Source organism: Oreochromis aureus, linkage group 19 (genome assembly GCF_013358895.1).
Source record: "Oreochromis aureus strain Israel breed Guangdong linkage group 19, ZZ_aureus, whole genome shotgun sequence".
In the NCBI taxonomy this organism is placed as follows: domain Eukaryota; kingdom Metazoa; phylum Chordata; class Actinopteri; order Cichliformes; family Cichlidae; genus Oreochromis; species Oreochromis aureus.
In genome coordinates this window covers 19,243,708-19,265,294 of record NC_052960.1, presented here as the reverse complement: position 1 = coordinate 19,265,294, position 21,587 = coordinate 19,243,708, and the positions used below count along the sequence as shown (strand labels likewise).

General features: G+C 39.7%; 1 protein-coding gene across 1 annotated transcript in view; it reads left to right on the top strand.

Annotated features, from left to right (window-relative positions):
- Positions 1 to 21,484, top strand: part of tdrd9 (tudor domain containing 9) — a 28,291-nt gene extending 6,807 nt beyond the window's left edge. Inside the window, exons 2-35 of the mRNA XM_039603132.1 lie at positions 225 to 307; positions 445 to 515; positions 1,024 to 1,245; positions 2,500 to 2,622; positions 3,293 to 3,373; positions 3,465 to 3,629; positions 3,721 to 3,824; positions 3,916 to 4,035; positions 5,765 to 5,849; positions 5,925 to 5,982; positions 6,626 to 6,730; positions 6,805 to 6,902; positions 6,994 to 7,125; positions 9,698 to 9,860; positions 9,989 to 10,052; positions 10,476 to 10,539; positions 10,632 to 10,676; positions 11,877 to 11,930; positions 12,346 to 12,462; positions 12,598 to 12,705; positions 13,940 to 14,040; positions 14,169 to 14,339; positions 14,992 to 15,103; positions 15,213 to 15,428; positions 16,452 to 16,541; positions 16,628 to 16,885; positions 17,186 to 17,353; positions 17,892 to 17,962; positions 18,059 to 18,168; positions 18,715 to 18,811; positions 18,891 to 19,029; positions 19,490 to 19,608; positions 20,878 to 20,950; positions 21,052 to 21,484. Of these exons, the coding sequence (XP_039459066.1) occupies positions 225 to 307; positions 445 to 515; positions 1,024 to 1,245; positions 2,500 to 2,622; positions 3,293 to 3,373; positions 3,465 to 3,629; positions 3,721 to 3,824; positions 3,916 to 4,035; positions 5,765 to 5,849; positions 5,925 to 5,982; positions 6,626 to 6,730; positions 6,805 to 6,902; positions 6,994 to 7,125; positions 9,698 to 9,860; positions 9,989 to 10,052; positions 10,476 to 10,539; positions 10,632 to 10,676; positions 11,877 to 11,930; positions 12,346 to 12,462; positions 12,598 to 12,705; positions 13,940 to 14,040; positions 14,169 to 14,339; positions 14,992 to 15,103; positions 15,213 to 15,428; positions 16,452 to 16,541; positions 16,628 to 16,885; positions 17,186 to 17,353; positions 17,892 to 17,962; positions 18,059 to 18,168; positions 18,715 to 18,811; positions 18,891 to 19,029; positions 19,490 to 19,608; positions 20,878 to 20,950; positions 21,052 to 21,150 (3,886 nt within the window). The 3' untranslated portion in view covers positions 21,151 to 21,484. The remainder of the gene's footprint in view (positions 1 to 224; positions 308 to 444; positions 516 to 1,023; positions 1,246 to 2,499; positions 2,623 to 3,292; positions 3,374 to 3,464; positions 3,630 to 3,720; positions 3,825 to 3,915; positions 4,036 to 5,764; positions 5,850 to 5,924; positions 5,983 to 6,625; positions 6,731 to 6,804; positions 6,903 to 6,993; positions 7,126 to 9,697; positions 9,861 to 9,988; positions 10,053 to 10,475; positions 10,540 to 10,631; positions 10,677 to 11,876; positions 11,931 to 12,345; positions 12,463 to 12,597; positions 12,706 to 13,939; positions 14,041 to 14,168; positions 14,340 to 14,991; positions 15,104 to 15,212; positions 15,429 to 16,451; positions 16,542 to 16,627; positions 16,886 to 17,185; positions 17,354 to 17,891; positions 17,963 to 18,058; positions 18,169 to 18,714; positions 18,812 to 18,890; positions 19,030 to 19,489; positions 19,609 to 20,877; positions 20,951 to 21,051) is intronic.
- Positions 21,485 to 21,587: the final 103 nt, after the last annotated feature.

Here is a 21,587-nt window from a genome sequence, read left to right as displayed (position 1 = left end):
TCACAGTTCCTGTAATGATCTGAAATTAATTCTTACACTGAAAGGAAACTGTTTACAAATACATGTATTGTCTTTGCGTTGTGAGGGACATTGAGGTATAAAGGTTGAAACTGAAAGCTTAAACGTTGAAGTCTTTTTGTCCAAAACGGCTAATTGTATCTGATACAGTTTTGGTGTTACTGCATTAGATTTGTTTGTAATTCACAAATTTGGTTTTCTTACAGTCCAGCAAAGATTCCTGAGCATGGCAGCCCAAAACCTGTGAACTCTGATGGAGAGAGGCTGCAAAAACCAGAACCTGCAGTGCGTAAGTGCAAATTTTGTCATAGCCTTTCTGAGCCTAGGTTGTGCTTCCTTTTATTTTTGGATATACAGAAAGCTTAATTCTTAATCAGTTTAAAACTTTATTTTTCCTTTTACTCCTGCTACTTTTCTTTTCACTAGGTTATGCTAATCCTCCTCCACTCACAAGCTACGAGTATCCAGACTTGCCCATAGCCAAAAACAGACAGGAGGTAAGAGATTGACTTAGCTTGATGGTCCTGTAGTGCACTTTCATTATCCCGAGGTTCTGTTTGTCATTTTTACAGAAATTTTCTTTGTGTCTCCAGGACACTTGAGCACTTAAGCTTTTGCTGTTTGCTATAGATGAACATTACAACAAAGTTATTTGATGCTGATGGACAACAGCTAACTTCAAATTCCCTAGTCTATTATTTGTTGACTAATACAGAGTAGTGTGTGTGTGTGTGTTTTAGGAGATAATGCTGCCATTTAAGCTGGACTTTCTTAATGCAGATTATAAAGTCTAAAATTTAGGCCATAAATCAGCTTACCACATCCATCTGCCCAACAATTTCATAACTTTTTCTCCAAATTTCATTTGTTTTTTCGATGATATGGGTTAGTAGCTAAATGTGCTTCCTTTTTTTTTTTTATATATATATCAAATGCCTTTCTTTTTAACTGTGCACGTGTCTGTTTGTGTTTTTTATGTGTGTGTCTGTTTGCGGTTGTTTCCAGCTGATTTCCCTCATAGAAAACAACTCTGTAGTGATCATTCGAGGAGCCACAGGCAGTGGCAAGACCACCCAGCTGCCACAGTACATTCTGGACTATTACAATGAGAAAAATGCCTCATGCAACATTGTAGTCACCCAACCACGTAAAATTGGAGCCACCAGTATTGCTCGATGGGTTGCCAAACAGCGGAAGTGTACCCTGGGTAGTCTGGTGGGATATCAGGTTGGTGCAGTATTAGGATAGAATGTGATTTTCTTAAACTGCATACACTGCTCTTCAATCATGTAGCAGTAGTAGAAAAGCAATGCTACACTGACCCATATTGATTCAAACTTTAGACAAAGAGCGTTCATTATTATCTTTCTCACAACTTCAGAGTGTTTGCATGCATGCATTCAGAAGCTCTTGTATGCTTTGTTGCTAGGATTGACTGTGTTGTGCAGAGCTTTGAAACTGTGTATCTAATAATAACTGTTGTCTCCTCCGCTTGATGCAGACCTCTGGAGTTAAGGATGATGTCATTGACAGTGGGAGCAATGAGAAATAGTCAGTGTTAGTAGGAGAAAAAATCTTAGCTTATGCAACACAAACTAAACATTATGGTATAATTTCCATTACAACATGTAAAGTGGGGAGAGTTATATCTAAATATTTGTTTAGTCGCAAGTTGGCAAAGCAAAAAGTGTAACATGGATACGCAATCGATTTTATTGAGGTTCACTGATGTTTTCTCCGCTCAGAACCAGAAATAGTCATGTTGGCATTGCAGGCATCAGTTTTTAAAACCCTGGAAAAGTTTAAGCCTAAAGCTACAGCAGAGGAAGTGTACTTCCTCTGTGGCCTCTGCTGTTCCTTCCTGAGGCAGTAAAAAGTAACCTTGTTGTGTTTTTTGGAGCTCAATAAATCCAAGTAGTGCTATAATACAGCAAAACAGTGCAAAACCCTTAAATTCTAAAGAAATCAAATTGCAGATGGTATAAAAAGATTATTTGCAAGTTGGTATTTGCAGATGACGAGTCATGGAATATATTACAGATGGATTTGAGTCTCTCTCAATTGATTTCACTTGCAGACTTCAAAAGACATACAAATGTTTTTGTGAAATCATCACTGGGAACTTGTCTTTGATATGACTGTGTGCATTACACAAATTTAGCTATTGTTTCTTTTATTTTTGTAATTTTAATGTTTGTCTGGAACAGGTCTCTCGTGTAAATGAGACATTGAGTCTCAATGGAACTACCTGCATAAATAAATGTTAAATAAATGAATAAAATAAGAAAAAAAAAACCCAAAGCAAAAGACAAGAACAAATGGATGCCTTCCAGAGATTTTAGACCCTGTCATGAAGGTGCCTTTATAGACTTTTCCAGTTAGCAAACAACAAATCAACTAAGTGTCCTGTGGATTTAGGAAAATGCAAATATGTATTTAATTGACAAGTTTGTGAATGCAACTTTGTATATATTTGTTCAGATTGGCCTGGAGAAGATGGCAACTGAGCATACCCGACTAATCTACATGACTACAGGAGTGCTGCTGCAAAAACTGGTTCAGGCCAAGTCCCTCACTGAATTCTCCCACATTTTTGTAGATGAGGTGCATAAACCACACGTCTAATTTTTCATGTATATATATGTTTCTCTGTTAGCTACTCCCAAATAAATTTGAATCTGTGTTTATTTACTTTTCTTTAGTTATTTTGGGGGAAGTACATATATTAAATCTAATGACAGACAGGTGAAATAGTCAAAAAAATACCTTACCACTTGGTCCCTGCAGTTGATTGCCTTGGACACTTGTGTCATTACAATAAAAGGTGACTACAAATCAATATGAAGTTGTTCATAGTGCCAGAACATTTCTATTCTGATGAGAGTGGATTCTTCCAGGATGACAATGCCCCCATCCATAGGGCGCAAGGGATGACTGAATGATTTGATAAGTATGAAAGTGATGTGGCCTCACAGCCGCAAAATCTAAATCAAGTTGAACATTGTGTGAGACTTTGGACCAGGATGTTGGAGTGTTCTTCACTGGCATTCAGTCCTTCTAAAAATGATCAGACTTGGAGAGTAAATGCTTTCAACAACTCTTCTCTTTGTCTTTAATTTGTCTAGCATTTATAATACTTTAATCCAAAGTCATTTCTAGTTTTCTGCCACAAGAGGTACTGTTATAAACCTAAGATTAATTTAATCCTTTTATTTAATGAGTGATTCTTGAATGTTCAAAATGTAACCTTTTAACAACTCTGCCTTTGTCCAAGGTTCATGAGCGCACATCAGAAATGGACTTTCTCCTGCTAGTTTTGAGAAAACTCCTCCGTTCCAACTCTTACCACATCAAGGTAACTGTTGGGTTAGGCTAAAAAATTTCCTTCATCTTCTTCATGCTTAGTCACTTGTACTCTCACTCACAAGAGCCTGTCTTTGTTTTAGATAATCCTTATGTCAGCCACCATTAACTGCAAGCAGTTTGCTGACTACTTTGCCACTCCTATTCGTGGCAAACTGAACCCAGCCTATGTGTTTGAAGTGGAAGGGGCCTCCTATGCCACTGAAGATTTCTACCTGGATGACCTCCACCACCTGTCTCCGTATAGGGTAGATAATTGAGAGAGTAAATGGTTGCTGATGGTACAGTTCTCTGCCTTGAAGCCAAATCCATTGTATCTGAATTTTGTGTCTGTTTTAGACTGAATCGCCACATCCATGCGACCCGTACATCTCAGCAGATATATACAATCTTGCCATCAGTCTCATCCAGAGCTTTGATGAACTGGAGGGCAAAAATTCCAGGTAAGGCCAAAGAACTGCTTGAACATGTAAATAGGCAAGGATGTAATTGTTTGTTAACTGAATATGCATACATGTATTTATGTGTGAGCAGCAGGGCCGAGAAAGAGGAGGGCATGACTTTGTCAGAGAGAGGAAGTGTTTTGGTTTTCCTCCCTGGCATACACGAGATAAACTACATGCAGGAGGCCTTGACCAAGCTGGTTCACAAAAGGTGAGCAAATGCATTTACCTGCTGAGAATTGTACACGTGATCAGAGTTGGACACATTTAAAGTGGCAATAGACAGATGTTTGTTTTTTTTTAACTTATTATGAGGTGGTGTTTGCTTAATGTAATGTCTACCATCACTGTACAGGTCATACTACAGGTTGATTTCTGTTTCCTCAAACATATATGTGTCGCATAAGACAGATTGCCTCACCACATTTTGTTATTAAAGGATGTACAAGTATGCAGTACTGTCAGTAAACTCCTTAACACAGACACACCACTGTCTACGTACGACGCTGTGGAGTGCGACTACTATAATGGCAGGTTGGTGACTGTCGTTTGCTCCCCGAGGCTTGCTGCGGCTCACGTAAATGTGCTCAAGCTACAAGCAATGCGATGCATCTGCTTAGCAATACAACATTTTTTTGGGCCATCTCTCTGTGGGTAACATGTTTAGTGAAAACTAGATGGATAATTACTTACTTCAGCTGCCAGGCTGCCAGCGCTCTTTCACCACAGCTTCACAGGCTAGCCAAAGAAACAATTGTGTTAAGCAACACCAGGTTGTTGTCCCTTCAATCAACTCGCAACAGGAATTCTGAACGAGGAGGGCATCTTTTGTCCAAGGGGATCCAACTGTTTGGAAATTTCACCTGCAGATCCTGGAACTGAGATAAGGCTGAGTTTTATATCGTATATCCCAATCCCCGCTGTTTTCTCTCTCTCAGAATGCAAACGCGTCACTGCACATGCAAATGCTCACACTGCTGTACGCTTTCCTGCCTCTCAGCCTGATCTCCCCAGGGTTAGCCAGGCATACCCATGAAAGGAATGAATGCTGCAGGCCTCCCTCTGAGGGTCATTAGCACCATTTAGAATAAAAGGGCTTCCTCCTTGCTGTTTCAACATGCAGTGTGGGGTTTAATGATAAACCTGCTGGACAGCACCTTCTGCTATGTTGTTTCATGAGGGGCTTGCATCATAAGCTCACAGTCTGTAGACCACTGGTTCCATTAGAAGAGTTGTCTATCAATTTAAATGCCCCCTCTCACAACCCTTTTGAGCTTAGTGAAGTAGTGGGGCTGAAGTTTCTCTTACTTAAAACTGCTCTGCCGTTTGGACTAACCCAGTCAAGCAAGTTAGGGAGTTACAGTCTTTGTTCGTTCAGCCGTCATGTTTACAGTTAGCCCCAGGTCTCCCTAAAGTGTGCCTGAGATGATATAGACAGGTGCCCCGCTGTTCTCCTCAGCAGAGGATTGCAGGGTTAACACTTTGTGCCCGGAGCAGGCCTTAAATATACGTGGACTGAAAAACAGTGTTCAGAAAATCAGATAACCTGTTCCATCTGAGGTTATCCTATTGGCTTGTAAAGATCATATGAGCTCATTCTGCTAGGAGTACAGCCATATCCTGAGCTTTGGTCAGAGGTGTGTTGGTCCAGAATATTTGTGCAGCAGCAAGCTAAGCTATGCCACAAATGTTTGTGCATTTTCGCAGGCTGGATGCTGCACAGTCATCTCTGGCTCAGGGTTGACACAATCTGGGAGTAGGTTGTATCTCCCATAGTGAAACACAAAGTGAAGTTAGATGCACAATGAACGTGATACACAGTGGTAGAAAGTATCCAATCTCTGTAGATAGCGGCGAAGGTGCAGAAGTAGCAGATCAGTAAAGGTAAATAAGTAGTACTTTAACATTTAAGTTAACACTGAACATGCTAATTTTTTCAGATTGCAGGTTTATCCTCTTCACTCCTCAGTGACACTGGAGGAGCAGAACGGCGTGTTCCTCTTTCCTGTTCCCGGATACAGGAAGGTAAAAGCTGTTGATCGTAACTTTTTGCATGTGCTGTCAGTACCTGCTATACCGATTATCTTCTAATCCTCACAGGTGATCCTTTCCACCAACATCGCAGAGAGTTCAGTGACTGTTCCAGATGTCAAATATGGTGGGGTTTTTCTGTGTTTAATTTTTAAAAATGTGACTTTATCTATTGCCACTCTTCTTTCATCATCTATTTACAAGAAACTCAGAATTAAGTCATACAGATATCAATAATGTTGTAAGGAAAAAAGGAAGTTAAATAAGACATAGAAAATAAGATACAAGATACAAGAAATAATTCCCAAGTAGCCCAACTATCAGACAGAGGCCATATCAAAATTAACGATCGTGGTGTTGCTGCCAACATCAGAGAGAACGATACAATTAGTAAGGTAAACAACAATGAATAAATATAGAAAACAAATAACTGCACTATGTTATCTCCTAAAATCTGACAACATGTGCTAGTTAATGTTTGTTTATTTCCATATTACATGAATTAGGACACCTTTGTCTGTCTTGCTCCTAGAGCAAAGATTTGCGTTGAATCATTTCTCCTTTGGTGCTCTGGTGTAAAATAGTTGATGTAAAAAATATTCAGCTTATGTGAAAAAGTTTTTGCTCAATGTGATTTTCACTTATGAATTGCAAAAGAACTGCCCACATATTGCACCTATGTGGTTTTAATAATAAGTGGTTTGTTCTCTGAGATCTATTTATGTATTTATTTTAAGTTAATTTGTATTAGCATTTTTTTTTTATGACAGTTATTGACTTCTGCCTGCTCCGCCAATTGGTGTGTGACCCGGATACCAACTACCAGTCTCTGCATCTCACCTGGGCATCCAAAACCAGCTGCAACCAACGCAGAGGTACGACCATTGTAGACCTTTTAAGTGCTTACTATCACTTCTGCCTTTAACTCTCAATGTTTGTTTCCTGCCAGGCCGGGCAGGTCGAGTGTCAAAGGGCTACTGTTACAGACTTGTTACCAAAGAGTTTTGGAAAAAGGAAATCCCAGACTACATGATTCCCGAGATGCTGGTAAGAGACTGTGCCAGTGACCAGTTTTTAATGCAGTTCAGACCTTACTTCTGAAAACTGATCTGTGCTCTACTATTTTCCATTTCCTCAGGTTGCTCCGCTGTCCACTATCTTGTTGAAAGTAAAGCTGCTGGACATGGGAGATCCCCGCTCCCTCCTCTCCACAGCACTCTCACCTCCCAACCTCTCTGACATAGTTAGGACTGTGCTACAACTCAAAGAGGTAGAGAGTGTAACTTGATGATTGTCTTCTGAGAGAGGCATTATTGTCTAGTCAAGTGCAGACAAATGTGTAGCTGTAATGGTGATTGTTATGTATTTGGACGGGCAGCTGACCGCCAGCTCTGTCTGAGGATTAGACCTTGAGTTCTCTGAGAGGAGCTTTGCGTCAGCCAGTGTTCACATGAAGTTTATAGCGTGAGAGCACAATAGGGCCATGTCGAATATTAATGATGTTGTTTGTTAGGCTAAGGGAATGAAAATGTGCATGTTATCGTTTTATTTGAGTATTTCTGATTTAATAGCATTTGTTAAGTATTTAATTTTACCTCTTGGTAAATGACTACATAGTTATTTTTTAGTATAACTGAGCACTGGAATCACCTTTTAAGTTAAATTCACCGTATCACAAATGATGCTTCATTCTATGCGTTTAAACATTTTTTCACCATAATGCACACTTTTTTCAGTTCAGTTTTCTCAATTCAGTTATATAGCACCAAATCACAACAGTGCCCTCAAGGCGCTTTATATTGTAAGGTAAAGACCCTACAATAACACAGAGAAAACCCCTTTGAGCAATGCTTCGGTGACAGTGGGGAGAAAAAACTTGCTTTTAACAAGAAGAAACCTCCAGCAGAACCAGGCTCAGCGAGAGGCTACCATTTGGGGGTGAGGGAAGGAAGACAAGATAAAGACACGCTGTGGAAGACTGCCAGAGATTAATCACAACTAATGATTAAATGCATAGTGATGTATGAACACGTGGTGAAAAAGAAACACTCAATGCATCATGGGAAGGCCCCAGCAGCTTAGACCTATTGCAGTGTAACTAAGGATGGATATAGGGTCCTAACTATATGTTTTATCAAAAAGGAAGGTTTTAAGCCTAATATTAGCACACAATCACACTGTGATGGGCAGTCGGGGTGACCAGATGGCTCAAAGGTTGCTTTGATATGGGGACTGCAGAAGCCAAAAATTGACCAGCAGTCTTCCAGTAGTAGACAAGCCACATTGCCTCCTCCATCTACACACTTGCTGCTAAATGCTGTGTTTTGAAGGATTTGTGCGATGTAAATCAGGCAATCCCTTTTCGGTGTTATGTAGCTTAGGTGAGTTTTGATACACAAAGGAAAAGGACAAGCTGTGGATCGAACTACCAACCTTCAAAGTTGTTGACAAACTGCTTTACTTCCTAAGGGAGGATGTGTATAAAAAGAACACAGGCTAGAGGAAGTGATGAAGAAAAACTCTAAAAAGCATAACATGGCTGTTTTTATTAAATGATTTATGATTAAAAGGTGTACATATATATATATATATATATATATATATATATATATATATATATACATACTAGGGTGCAACGATACACAAAATTCACGGTTCGGTTCGATACTTTGGTGTCACGGTTCGATATTTTTCGATACAAAAAAATGTTCATGCCTTTTTAATTTGTCATTTATTAAAATTATAAATATATATTTTAATTCAAAAGTACAGTTTTTAAATTTAATGTTGCTGAAACAACAAAATAAAAAAAATAAAAAAAATCTATCAGATCGAGAAATCACTCATCTTTGGAAAAGAGAGTTTATTACAGAGAAATGGCTCTTTCCAAAATAAAACCTATACTATACCCTTCTTCTGGGGTATATTCTAAGATAAGATAAGATAAGATAACCTTTATTAGTCCCACACGTGGGAAATTTGTTTTGTCACAGCAGGAAGTGGACAGCAGCATATTAAACATATCAGGTCCCCATAAGGAGAATCATGTGCTAACGGCTGTCTAAATGACTCGGGTAAAGTTTGTAGCATGCGTGCTTGTTGTTTTTGTCTGCTTCCACTTGTCTTTGCACTAGGATGATGTCGGCGTAAATGTGCAGTCATATTCGTTGTGTTCCCACTCGTGCTGTCAGCGTTAATCTCGTTAAAATGACACTAACGCCATAACGCGGCAAATCTCCGTTAACGAGTTACAGCGGATCGCCCCGTGCGTGAGGCTCGACGGCATCAACATGTTAACGAGCTAACTGCGTTAACGCACTAGTTTCCACCAATGTAATTGAGCATTGCGTGGCACATCCGACATACTGTTTTACTTTTGTCCATGACGCGCTTACAAATCAGGGTCACACTTCACATGAAAACCAAAATAGTTCCAAAGGCCGGACCTGAATGAGGGTGGGGGAGGTTCAGTTTCGGGTAGCGTTGAGGCAGTTGCCATGTTGCAACGAGCTTAGCTTCTATCTTGCTAGCTTGCGCTGCGCTCAGTGGATCTGCACTCGACAGTGCAGCCTAGGCGGAGTAGTCGAACGCAGATCCACTGAGCGCTCAACACAGACAGCATCGTCAGAAGAAAAGTTGATAAAATAAATTAAAAATTTTGTATTGTTCGATACATATGCGTACCGAACCGAAAGCACTGTATCGAACGGTTCAATATCGATACGAGTATTGTTGCACCCCTAATATATACATCTAATATTTAAATGTTAAAGCTAAAATGTTATGACTTTAGAAGTTCATTAGTTGTGTGCATTGAGTATGCTGTCTTTGTCACGCTGCAGATGGGTGCACTGTCTGTGAAAAGTAAAAGCAGAGGTCAAAATGAAGATGGTGAGCTGACGTTCCTGGGCCGAGTGCTGGCTCACTTGCCTTTAGACCTGTACCTGGGGAAGATGATTGTCCTGGGCCACGTCTTTGGTTGCCTGGATGAGTGTCTCATCATTGGTTAGTCTGTCATGGTACTTGGTGGTATCTGTTGTGTATGGCATGTTTTCTAGAGACATAGCTTTACAGCCTAAATGTGTAATATGTTTTTCGGAATACTTCTGCACAACATGCTCTCTCATCCTCAGCTGCCTCTCACTCTCTGAAGAGCTTCTTTGCGATACCGTCCATGCAGCAGATTGCTGGCCATAGGTGAGTCCCATCCAGCAGGTGCACTGATTTACAGGCTCATGATGTCACATTAGATTTTGTGTACCAACACTGTGGCTGCATTTCATGCATTACGTAGTAAAGTAACTTGATTTAAACTAGAGCTTTTGACGCACCTTTACATGTTTAGTGCAGCCTAATAGCTAATGCATTCAGAAAAATGCTCACACACAAGCAAAAATGAAGAAGTATGAGAAACCTATAATGTCACATCACACCACTGTTCACCTCCGGTTTGGGATTTTTTGGTTTGGATCGTGAGTAATTTTTCTTCCAGTGTATACTTCTATTGGTCACGTGTCTAATTGTAACATGCTTACATTAGAGTAAGGTCAAAAGCAGATATGGATTGTGTGTTTTGTAATTTTATTTTCTTTGTACACTGATTATCATGTGTAACTCCAGGAGCAAGCTGGCTTTTACCCGTGGCACACCAAGTGATTCCATAGCTTTCCTAAATGCCTTCAAGGTAAAGAATTTGGTACACATCTCCAGCAGGTTTTGATTTTGAGTGGATTTTCATGCGTGGTTGCTCTATTCCCTCTTGTTTCTTTATGTTAGGCATGGCACTCAGCCAAGAAGAAAGGACAGCTGAGGCACCCAAAGGTATACTATAAACTAAATTACTCTAACCTTCAGCTATGTGTGCCACCCTACCAGGTTAATGACCCCAAACACACCAGAAAGCTTTGTACAAACTACTTACCAATGAAAGAAGATCAATAAGTGCTGATTGCCACTCACTTTAACTCACAGTCAGACCTGCTGGAGACGTTTTCTGACATCATAAAACCTCTTAGGAGCATGGTCAGAGTGTGAACTATACCAAGAGATTCTGAAAGTAGTGTGTAATTGTTTCAGCAATTCACTTTTTCACTCGGACAACTAAAGGGGTATTATTAGAGCTAATGGTGATATTACTACAGTATTTGAAACAAAGAAAATATACAACTGTCTTCCTTCCTGGTTTCAGGATTTTGGATCCTGTGGCAAGTAATTTTCCAAGGCTAATTTGCTATAAAATATAGACAATAATAGGAGCTGGTCCCATTGCTGTTATCAGTTTTTAAGGCAACAAATCACAAGTGGGTAGCCAAAAAATGGAGGAGCAGCTTGTTCTGACTATGTCTCTCTAACCTGACTATCCATGTCAGCGTCACAGGGATTAAAGTCTAAGAATAAGAAATAGGGAATAAATAGGAAAGGGGCAAGGTTAGTCTATCATACAACACTGGTTAGAGTGGTGATATGTTGTCTAGATGATGTTGCCATAGAAACAAAACCCACGCACTATGTGGGAGGGCTTTATATGAACCATCCCCATCAACCTGCCAGCACTTTGTGTGTTCGTACAGCTTTCGTACATTTTCTCTAGCAAAAAAGTTATTCACCTGGTGACTTTGGAGGTCTGTTTTGGGTCATTATCCTGCTGTAGAACCATCTTCTTTACAGTTTGACTTCTAGCTGACTTGTTGTCACTCAAAACAAGATTTTACCTGTGTTTTTGCAGTATATTCTGTGCCATGTTTTTCATGTCAAAGACCTCACATAACAGTTCTTAGTAGCCGCTGTTATTGTTGTTATAGCCTGGTTGTTGTTTGCTGAGGCCAAAAAGATCTAGGTGTTATAGAAATGATCAGGGTACCTACTTAGAATTTCTAGCCTCCCATAAAAGTGTTGAGGTATTCAAATTCTAAGAGTGAATTAAACGTAACACAACATTATAACAATGTTTGTTTGTTTTTTCGTCTGTTTGTTTTGTGTTTTTGGCAAAAATAAAATGTATTTGCTGCCTTTTCTTCTTAGGATGAGCTGGACTGGGGAAAGGAGAACTTCATTCAGATCAAGAGGATCAGAGAGGTACAGAGATCAAAGTTGGTCGCATGTGTTCAGAGAATGACATTTCAGGAGAAAGCGTAACCTGAGTGCATTAAATAGCAGGCGTTAAGTGATAATTGCAGTGTATTTTAAGCTGATACAAACTTGGCACAAAAAGTAAGCAAATGTGCCACAGTTTCAGGGGAAATTAACAGGCCTTCCAACAGTGTTGCCAGGAAGCTTTGTTACAACAAAGCAATAAACAACAAAACACAAATTGCCTTACTTTTTGTGCTAAGGTTATTTAAATTTGATTCCTTTTGTGAGGTCATGGATAGCCCCGTGATGTCTTTTGCAAATTAGTTATTAAAATTTATAGTCCTTACAATGTTTTCTAGCTGTTGGACATGCAGGTCAAACAAAGCATAAATACATGCTTACTGAAATTGCTGACCAGGTTGCAGAGCTGTATGAGGAGCTGAAGAAGCGTGTGTCCCAATTTAACATGAATGTAGCAGAGGAAAGCCAGTTCTCAGACTACACCAGTGCACACAAGCAGGCATTCATTCTTCAGGTTAGTCTTTGCTGAAAACTGTGGGATGTTTATAAATCATCGTAGTGTGACAATGTAAAGAGCTTTGGGGGGTTTTGCGTGTCTGAATATATCTGACATTCAGTTTGATGTAAATTGTGACTCACTGTTTCTTAGGTGGTCATTGCTGGGGCGTACTACCCAAACTACTTTCTCCAGGTGGATATTGATGAAGCCCTGGCTTCCAGAGAGCTGAGTGGCTTCAACCCCAGAACGACAGTGATGGTATTATTACCTCACCTAAAGCTTGGCTCAGCTACACTTTACTTCATGATAACATAGCACATTACGATATTAACATAATAAGAATTATTTATAAACTTGTTAATAAGCAATTGGTTGTTGTTATCATTATTAGACTTCATGTACAATTCAAGCTGGCTGATGATTTACCTAAAACAGACTTTACCTTTCTTGTAAATGTGGGGGTAAAGCTCTAAGAATGACAAATTTGTCTCAATCTCTTTTTGCATCTTGCTCGCATGTCCTTACAGTTTTGATGGACAGTTTTTTAATTAAAATGGCCTAAAATATCAGTCAATTTCTTCCACTTATCCAATTAAATTGTCTTAAATTCAGATCAAGTGATCTTGTTGGTAGTCACGTCTCCACAAAAATTTGTAGCCAATAGTGTCTCTGTGTTTGGCTTCTCTACACATTTATATTTGCCCGTCTAGCTGGAATCTGAAGCCAATTTTGCTGCTTTTGCAACAGACCAAGCTCCATTCCATACTTAAATTCACAAATTGGCCATAATGCTCTCAAAAGCATTAAAAAATATTCTGTAAGCATCACTTCCTGGCTTCTACCTCTGACCACCAGAGTTGATTGTGCCCACTCAAAACAGTGTTTGTTTCAAAAGCTGCCAAGAAGCAGCCCTCAACTCATTCTTTAAAAAAAAAAGAAAAAAAAAAAAGATATGTATATATAGTTCATCCAGTCAGACACAGTTGGATAATTTTTCAATTTTCATAATAAAAGCCATCCTACTTTCTAGTCGAGAGAAATGGGAGGATACTAGTGTAATGACAGATGAGTTGGAAATTCTGTATGGTTAAAATTGGAGTGTACATGATATTACAAAGCAAGATACAGTAACTCAAAGGTGTTTACATTTGACAGGTAGTGAGCTGCTGAGCATAAACAGAATAATCCTCTTTTATGACTCTAATAATCACCAAAATTCAAAAAATGAACATTCTATTCAGTTTGACCTGAAACTATCAACTGAGCCCAGGTTCATTATGAAAACAATCACAAAGTGAAGAAATGAGGGCCGCTTCACCACAAACTTAGAAGAGGTTGTCACTGCTGCTAGCCTTTAGAAAGGTTTAAGGCAATTAAGCATTCACTTTTCAGACCCAGACTTTTTATATCTGTCCAAATTATAATTTGGTTTTTAGGCAATTAAACTGTCAGTTTAGTTTTTCTAATTATATCATCATACTGTTGTTTTTAGTTGAGGAACCTTCCGCCGTACAGTTTCCTGTATTACAAGCAGCTGCAGTGTCTGTTCCGCCTCTGTGGACAGGTCAAAGCCATTTCCTTTGATAGCTCCAGGTACTAGAGGCTACTGCGGCAAGTCAAACATCATCACTCAGTACTTTGTCTGCTTGAACCTTTGTGCACTTAGTTTTAATCTCACTTTGTGTGTGTGTGTGTGTGTCTGTGTGTGTACATGCACTCAGAGCATACGTGGAGTTCTACAGGACATCCTGGGACTCTGGTGTGCTGCCTGAAGTGTCTCTTGCCCTCCTGCTGGCCCATCAGAGCCCTGCAATGGAGCTGTCAGTCTACCCCATTGAACAAATAGAAAACTGTGCTGGGCACAGACACATAACTCACATGAAATATTCACGGTACGCAGAGTTTCACATATTTCAGATGCCAAATGTAGTTGTCTCTCTGAGAGAAATCTAATTCATGAGCTGAAATCTTGAACATGTTCGGCAAGGACAAAATGTCATCTTAACAACGAAGTTTTGGCTGCGTCTGTCCTTTGAGGACTCAGTGTTTTTGGCAAATCTAACCCCTACATAACAGGCTGCAGTGGTCAGTGCCTTGGCCCTAAACCTTAATGTAATCTGACATCCTAGCACTCTGCATGCCTCTTGCCAGCAATCATTGGACTCAGAGTGGAGGTTTTAGGCAAAACAGTGCCAGCTTCTTCCTACCCCTGCTGGGCTGTAGGGTGACATATTTATTTAATTGTAAAAATGCTGACATATTTTGATAAAATACAGTTTTAGCTTCTCCTCATAATTAGTGTTTTTTCCCCATAAAATATGCTATTCAGCTGTTGTTATTGTTGGTAAATTCTGAATAAAATTGCATGTTTGCTTTCTTAAATATTTTATTTTGGTGAACACACAGCAGACATCTGTTTACTCTTTAAAATGAGATGCTGACTCATTTTAACTCATCACAGTATAATGGCTATAAGTACACACATGCCAGTGTGTACTCAGTGGTGACAGTGAAGCATCACCTAAAATCTCTGTTTCTGTGCAGAGTGAATGTTGACTTCCAGAGCCAGTCTGTCTGCCCAGTGGGAGTGGTCAGCAGCACCATCGACCCCGCCAAGCTACCCCCCAATCGCTTGTTTGTGGTGAACATCACAAAAGTTAGTCTTCTGTTCTGTTTTTATTTCCCCATAATAAGTACCTGACTTTCTTTATTTGAGTAAATATTATGAATATTAATGGATGTATCGTCTCTGAAATCTGCTGTAGGTGATGGAGGTTGGTCATTTCTGGGGGTTCCAAGCAGATGAAGCCAGCTTGGAAAAACAGCGCCAACTGACAGCAGAGATTAACACGTGCACTCTGCATCCTTTAACTGTGTCGCTCTACCCCAACCTGCTGTGCCTGGCTCCCTACTCTGAGTTCAATGAGCAGAGCATGTATTACCGTGCCAAGATCCTACACATGCGTGGCAACACAGTGGAGGTAAATATTACTTACACTCTGCAGCCTACTGCTCAAAATTTAGGACACCCTTTTATTTTCTCTGCAACTTTTCTCTGTAAGTTTTAGTTGTATTTTCTTGTGATTAGCCTGTCGTAGTTAGGATTCTGTACCTTTTTAAAGTCCAGACAGAAGTTCACCCATGAAGATGGCATTTGACAATCTCCCAGTACCCTTAATGATGAGTTTTGAAACCTCAGTGTATGTTTGACCATTAGACCAGGTTACAGTTTTTTACAAGGGTAGACTTGGTGAGCTGTGTAGGCTGAGATCACCCTCACTGACTTCTGATGCACACTCAAGCAGGCATCCAAGGTGAAAGAGTTGAGCTTGTTGGTTTGAAGGTCTAGCTGTAATTTTTCCAGTGGGCTAATGTTGTGAATGCTAAAAAAAACCCATTGTACTTTACGCCATCTGAGTTCACTGCATTTGTAATGGCTCTGCCTTTTTGCTGCTTGCTGTGTGTGCGTGTCAGTAGGTTGTCAACTTTGCTGCTGCTGCATTATGAAACTCGTTTTTTTCTCCCTTTTTTAAAGAATAGAAGATACTCGGGCTGAATGTTGTATTTTGTAATTTGCATTGCCAATGGTGATACTGAGCCCTGCTCACAGGTAGATTCCTCACTGAGCCGTTCTCTTACAGTCTAAATACTTGTATGTTAGGTTAATTAAATTATCCATGGATTAGAGATCTCACAATAGAATGTATATAGCAGTCAGTACCAGTAGAATTACACAATTCTCAGTGTTTAATGTAAACCTTTGCAAACATTTTGGCCTATGAGCAAAGTTAATTTCATGATGGTTGTACCAACTGTCTCAGAAAAAAATGATAATGTTGTGTTTGCTTGCTCAACTTGAAACCTTCAAATAGATCTGGGTCCTGGTATTTAAATGCTTCACAAAATTGGATGTAGTTCTTCCTTGGTCTCGAAAACCAGAAAACATTTTTTGTACATGGTAATTTTTTGCAAATTTATCATCCCAGCGTCTCATCTTTCTGCAGGTCTTCTTTTTGGACTATGGCAACAATGAGATCGTTTCCTGCAGCAGCCTCAGAGAGCTGCCGTCTGATCTGCTGTCTCATCCTTTCCAGGTAGCAACATCATAAATGGCACAATCAGTCAGCAGATAAAATGCACACCAGATTAATAGTAACAGATAAACTGCTTATCATATCAGGCTCAGGAGTTCCAGGTCACTGGTATGCGTCCTTCAAACCAGTCCATCATTCTGGGGAACCAGTGGAGCAGCTGCGCCCGAAACCGCTTCATCAATCTAGTGAAGGGCCAATCTCTCATCGTGTCCCTGTACTCCATCCTCTATGATGTGATGCGTGTGGATCTGCTCATCCACTCCGAGACAGCAAACACCAGCGTGGTAGACTTGCTGGTGGAAGAAGGACATGCTGTGAAGGCTGAAGAGAGCTTTGACTCCAAGGTGACACAATAAGCAGAAAGAAATACTAGTTCTCTTAGCAGCTTAAGATGAAGTATTTCATCTTTTTTTTAACTGAACTTAAAAACAAAACTTGTATTGAAAAAATACTTTAGCTAATTGAAGTAAAAGTGAAAGCTAGAATTTTAAAGACAAACTATTTGGGATGTGTGGCCTCAGGTTTGCTGCATGTGCTGCAGGCAGACTGAGATGCATTGAGACAAAAAAAAATCTGTATGAATAGATGTGAAGCATTTTGTGCTTTTCTCAGTCAAAGTATTGGATGTTTTTGTGCTCTTGCAGCAAAACCATGAGGTGCTGATGTCTCTGTACAAGGACATGGAGGAAGGTATATATGTGCCCAACTCTGTAAGCAGCACCTGGAGCAACCGCAAAAAAGAGGAGAAGGAGCTCATCGACAGCCTGCTTACCCACTTTTCCAAGCAATCCCAGTCCTATTCCAGGACAAAAGTAAGAAACAATCCAGGCAAAGTTTTGCACATTTTGATGCTTCTAAGAAAGAATCAGAAAATATGTTACAGCATGCTTAGTAAACAGGGTTTTAACAATTCTGAAACCAAGACCAAAAATGGAATACAAATGCCCCAAAAGTAGTGAATTGTCACCTTCCTGTTCCTGTGATGCCTGTGCAGTGCTGGTAATTCCTCATGAAAGCATCCTAGTCTAGTAAAACTAGAATTGTTGAAGATCTTTAAGGTTTTGAGTGAATTGTTAGAAAGATAATATCTATAGCTAATGGTGGGTTTTGAATAACACTGATTCTTTGGTGTTGAATGTGTGATGGATGCCATCGCCTTTTTTACCGTTTGCTGCTGTCAGTTTATCCAGAAGAGGGAGCCATTTCAGTGGCTCAGTTCATGTGTTTGTGTTCATTCAGAGGCACACCCATTCAATGTGACAGCCAGAACAGTGACGACACAGCTCTGCATCACTGTAATCAGTGAATGCATCATGTTATGTCTGATTGCTGTTCCCTCTGACACTGCAGGTTCGTCTGCATGGACCAACCAGTCCTCATATGATGAGCTTCCACAGCTTGAGAAGCAACATGCTTTACAAGTAAGCACTACAGAGATTAAAAAAAACCAAACAAGAATATGTACCTACAACCACCCTCCCTCTGCCTCAGCTGATGATCACTGTATCCTCCTGCAGGACTGTATGTATAGAGAAGAACAGCATCAACTCCTTGGCTCTGAATGAAAACTCACATTGCAAACATCAGAGGATGCTGGTGGCTGGGACTGTGTCAGTCAGCTCCGCAGGTACCAGATAAACAAAATATCAGAAGGGTAGTGTCCTCCTAGTCCTGTTCCCAAGGCTTTATAAATTGGGGAGTTGCATCAAGTAACTTGAGCTCTAAATTCAGCTTTAATCATAATATTTGTGACTTTGAAACATAAGCAAAGGCAGAATATTAAATTTACACAGAAAGGATGACATAAGGAGGTGGTTCTAATGCAGAGGCGCTTTAATGGTAAAAGCACCATCACCTCTAGAGTTCAACCTCGACTTTGGAACAGCCAAAAGGATCTGAGGCTGTAATTTACTCAAAAATTCAGTATTTCTGTTTTAGGCCCTGGCCTGCTTTAGAGGTGATCAATAAAATAATGCACTAGAAACATTTTGAACTAGCTGAAGGTGACAGAATGACTTTTTATTTTTACCAAATACAAGGGTTTGCTTTAATCTAGCCTAGAGAAAACAAAGCCATAGATGACTTTTTCCAGGTCAGATTATGAGAGCGTTGTTTTAATCTTGGCAGTGGGTCTTATCTTATGTAGAGCTTTAAGGGTGTGTTTGTGTTGCAGGTACTCGTATTCTACTGAGAGACACCTCCATTTTGCCAGACATCCCTGGACTGCCTGGACTTGTAATGATGCTCTTCACTCCCATCATGGAGCTACGGTTGGTTCAATGTGCATTACTGCTGCACATATATGTACAGAAACTCACATTCTTATTTACCTAACATATTTATTTTTAGCACTGATGAAGACAGAACCTGCTACACTGGGGCACTCTGTGGCTTAGGCTTCAACAGTCAGAAACAGGAGGCCATCCTGCCTGAGCATGACATCGAACTGGCCTTTGATGTGAAGTTTGATGTTGACGATGTCACTGAGGTAAAGTTAACCTCAGAGACCGTTGTGTAAAATCATCAAAACAGCCACTCAAAGGATTCTGAATGGAAATCTTTGTGCATGTTTGAATAGTCAGTGTCATTTAGGAAGGTTCCTACATGGCAGGCATGTTTTTCAGTTCTCCAAATATTAAGGAAAGCTTGGTGTGTGTACTTCGGTGTTGGTAAAATTTTGGGATTTTATTAATCTGTTAGCATTAACCATTATGTGTAAGTATGTGTGCGCTTTACTCATGCAGTTTGCTAACATTTGCTAATACATTAGCTCTCCACCCTTTCATCCAAATGTGATCCAGATGTGGTCATTTCTGTCATTAGTGCTAATGTTGAAGCTTGAAAATAGAGTCCTAAACTACATTTTATACAGTTTGTAGCTAACAAAACTAACAAACTTTAATTGTTTGTTTAAATGCTGTGGCAGCTGATTGATTCTTTGTTTTCAGATAAATGCTCTACGAGTGGCTATAAACCACCTCGTGTGCGAGGGCCCCAATGGCACTCTGCATCTGGGGACTGACAGGATCAGCCAGCTGCAGGAGGACTGTCGGGACCGCCTCATCAGGTCTGATATAGATACATACTGGGGTTGTCCCTGGCTCAGGTCTTTGAGGGGTCAACATGCACAATTGAGCCATATATATTTATATATAAAATAATAATAATTACCCACTCACTCTGTGGATGCTCTTTATCCTCAAAGCTTCATCAAATAACGCAAAAGCCAGATCAGCTAAAATGAGAAAGTATGACAGGTACCTGGAGTTTGGCTTCATCAAGAATGACGATGGGAAACCCAAATGTGTTGTCTTCAAGCAATAGCAAATCAAGCAATTAAGCCAGCTAAGCTAGAGCAGCATCACATAAAAAATTACCCAGAGTTTAAAGATAAAACAAAGTAATTTTTTTTTCAGTGAAAGGGTGTGGATAACACGCGTCAAAAAATTAATAGTGAACCTGATAACAACTTCAGAAAAAGTTCAGTGTGCCTCAGTGCACATTTGGTTTCAGATGACAGGGTGGTATCCCAAACTGGCTCCTGGGGGCAATCAAATATTGCTCCCCTTTCCTGCCACTTACCTCTGTGAATCATCATTTTCAACTTTGACTGTGAAGTACAGAGCACGTTTATAAGTGGAAGATGATCTTCGAGTCTGTTTGTTATCCATCCTTCCAAGAATAGAGAAACTGTGTTGTGAGAGACGGGTTCATCCTTCTCACTGAGTTAGGGAATAATTGTTGGTGATGACTGGTTTGACTGTGTGAAATAAAGCCCGATTTTTCAGTTTTCTGCAAATAATTTGAATAAGGGCAATATGTTCATTGTGTTAAAATTTAACCAATTAAATAGTCTTTAAACTGCTCATGAAACAAAATGGGTTCATTTAAATTGTTCCAGTGTTTTCACTGTTTATTTTTTGAAAGCTTTCAGATTTATTTATGCTCTGAGTTCAAATATATCTTAAATTTGCCCTGAGTTTAAAAGTGTTCACATGTTTTTTTTTTATGTTGTTTTGTTTATTTTCTATAAAGTTCATATTTCTTTGAAACAGATTGAAAGTATTTATATTGAAAAATGTAAAATATAAATAATTCCTACATAATTTAGGAGTACAGAAGGCAGTCTATGAGTACTTGGAACAATTTTACCCCTGTAAGGGGTCCCTGGCCCCCAAAGGTTTGACAACCCCTGCTCTACCAGAGGACTGGGAGCTTTTTCCTGATGGTCTTTCTTTGAGGGAAGGCCAAAAGGTCTTTGGTGGACAACAAAAAAATGTTTTAAAAATCAGTAAAAATGCTGAATTTTTAAGTTATTACTGTTTTTATTGTGCAGACTATTCACAAAGTCTCCGCCAAGGGAAGCCATTGCTCCCCAGTTCTTTGAAAAACTGGGAAAATGGAACCAGGTAATGAGCAGATCAGTGCATTTTTATTTATTCATTTGATCATCTGCTCTGCTTAGGCACATTTAGGTCCTTGTGTTTTAAAATATGTATTTATCCTGCAGGTGGATCCTTCTCTGAGGATGGACATCGTGGAGCCGGGAGGTGGAAAGGCCAGAGGCGTTCTCTACCAGCTACACCCTGTAACTCTACTCAACAACTAAAAATGATTGTTTAAGTATTTAGAAATGGTTTAAATGTTGCATTGTGATTTGGTTAACTTCAGTTTTACTAAATGTTGCATTGTGATTTGGTTAACTTCAATTTTACTTGAACTGTTGTTCGTCGGAGGTTTTTTTTTTCCCCACCCAAGTTTCAAGTCCATTTTTTGGTGTAGCTTTCATCCTAACAGGAAAATCCTCCTTCCTTTCTTCGTTTACTGTTACTTAGAGACTTCCTGTTTAACTCGGTGGCTGCTGAAGTTCATTGATAAGACTCAGCCTTTTTGCCTTGTTGTGTTTCTGCAGTTGGTCATTAAAAATAGTTGTTTGCAACAGATGAAGCTTGTCAGTCTTCTGATTGTGATTCAAGAGTGAAGTTAAATTTGTCAGCACACACACACACACACACACACACACACACACTTGTCTCCTACTATTAG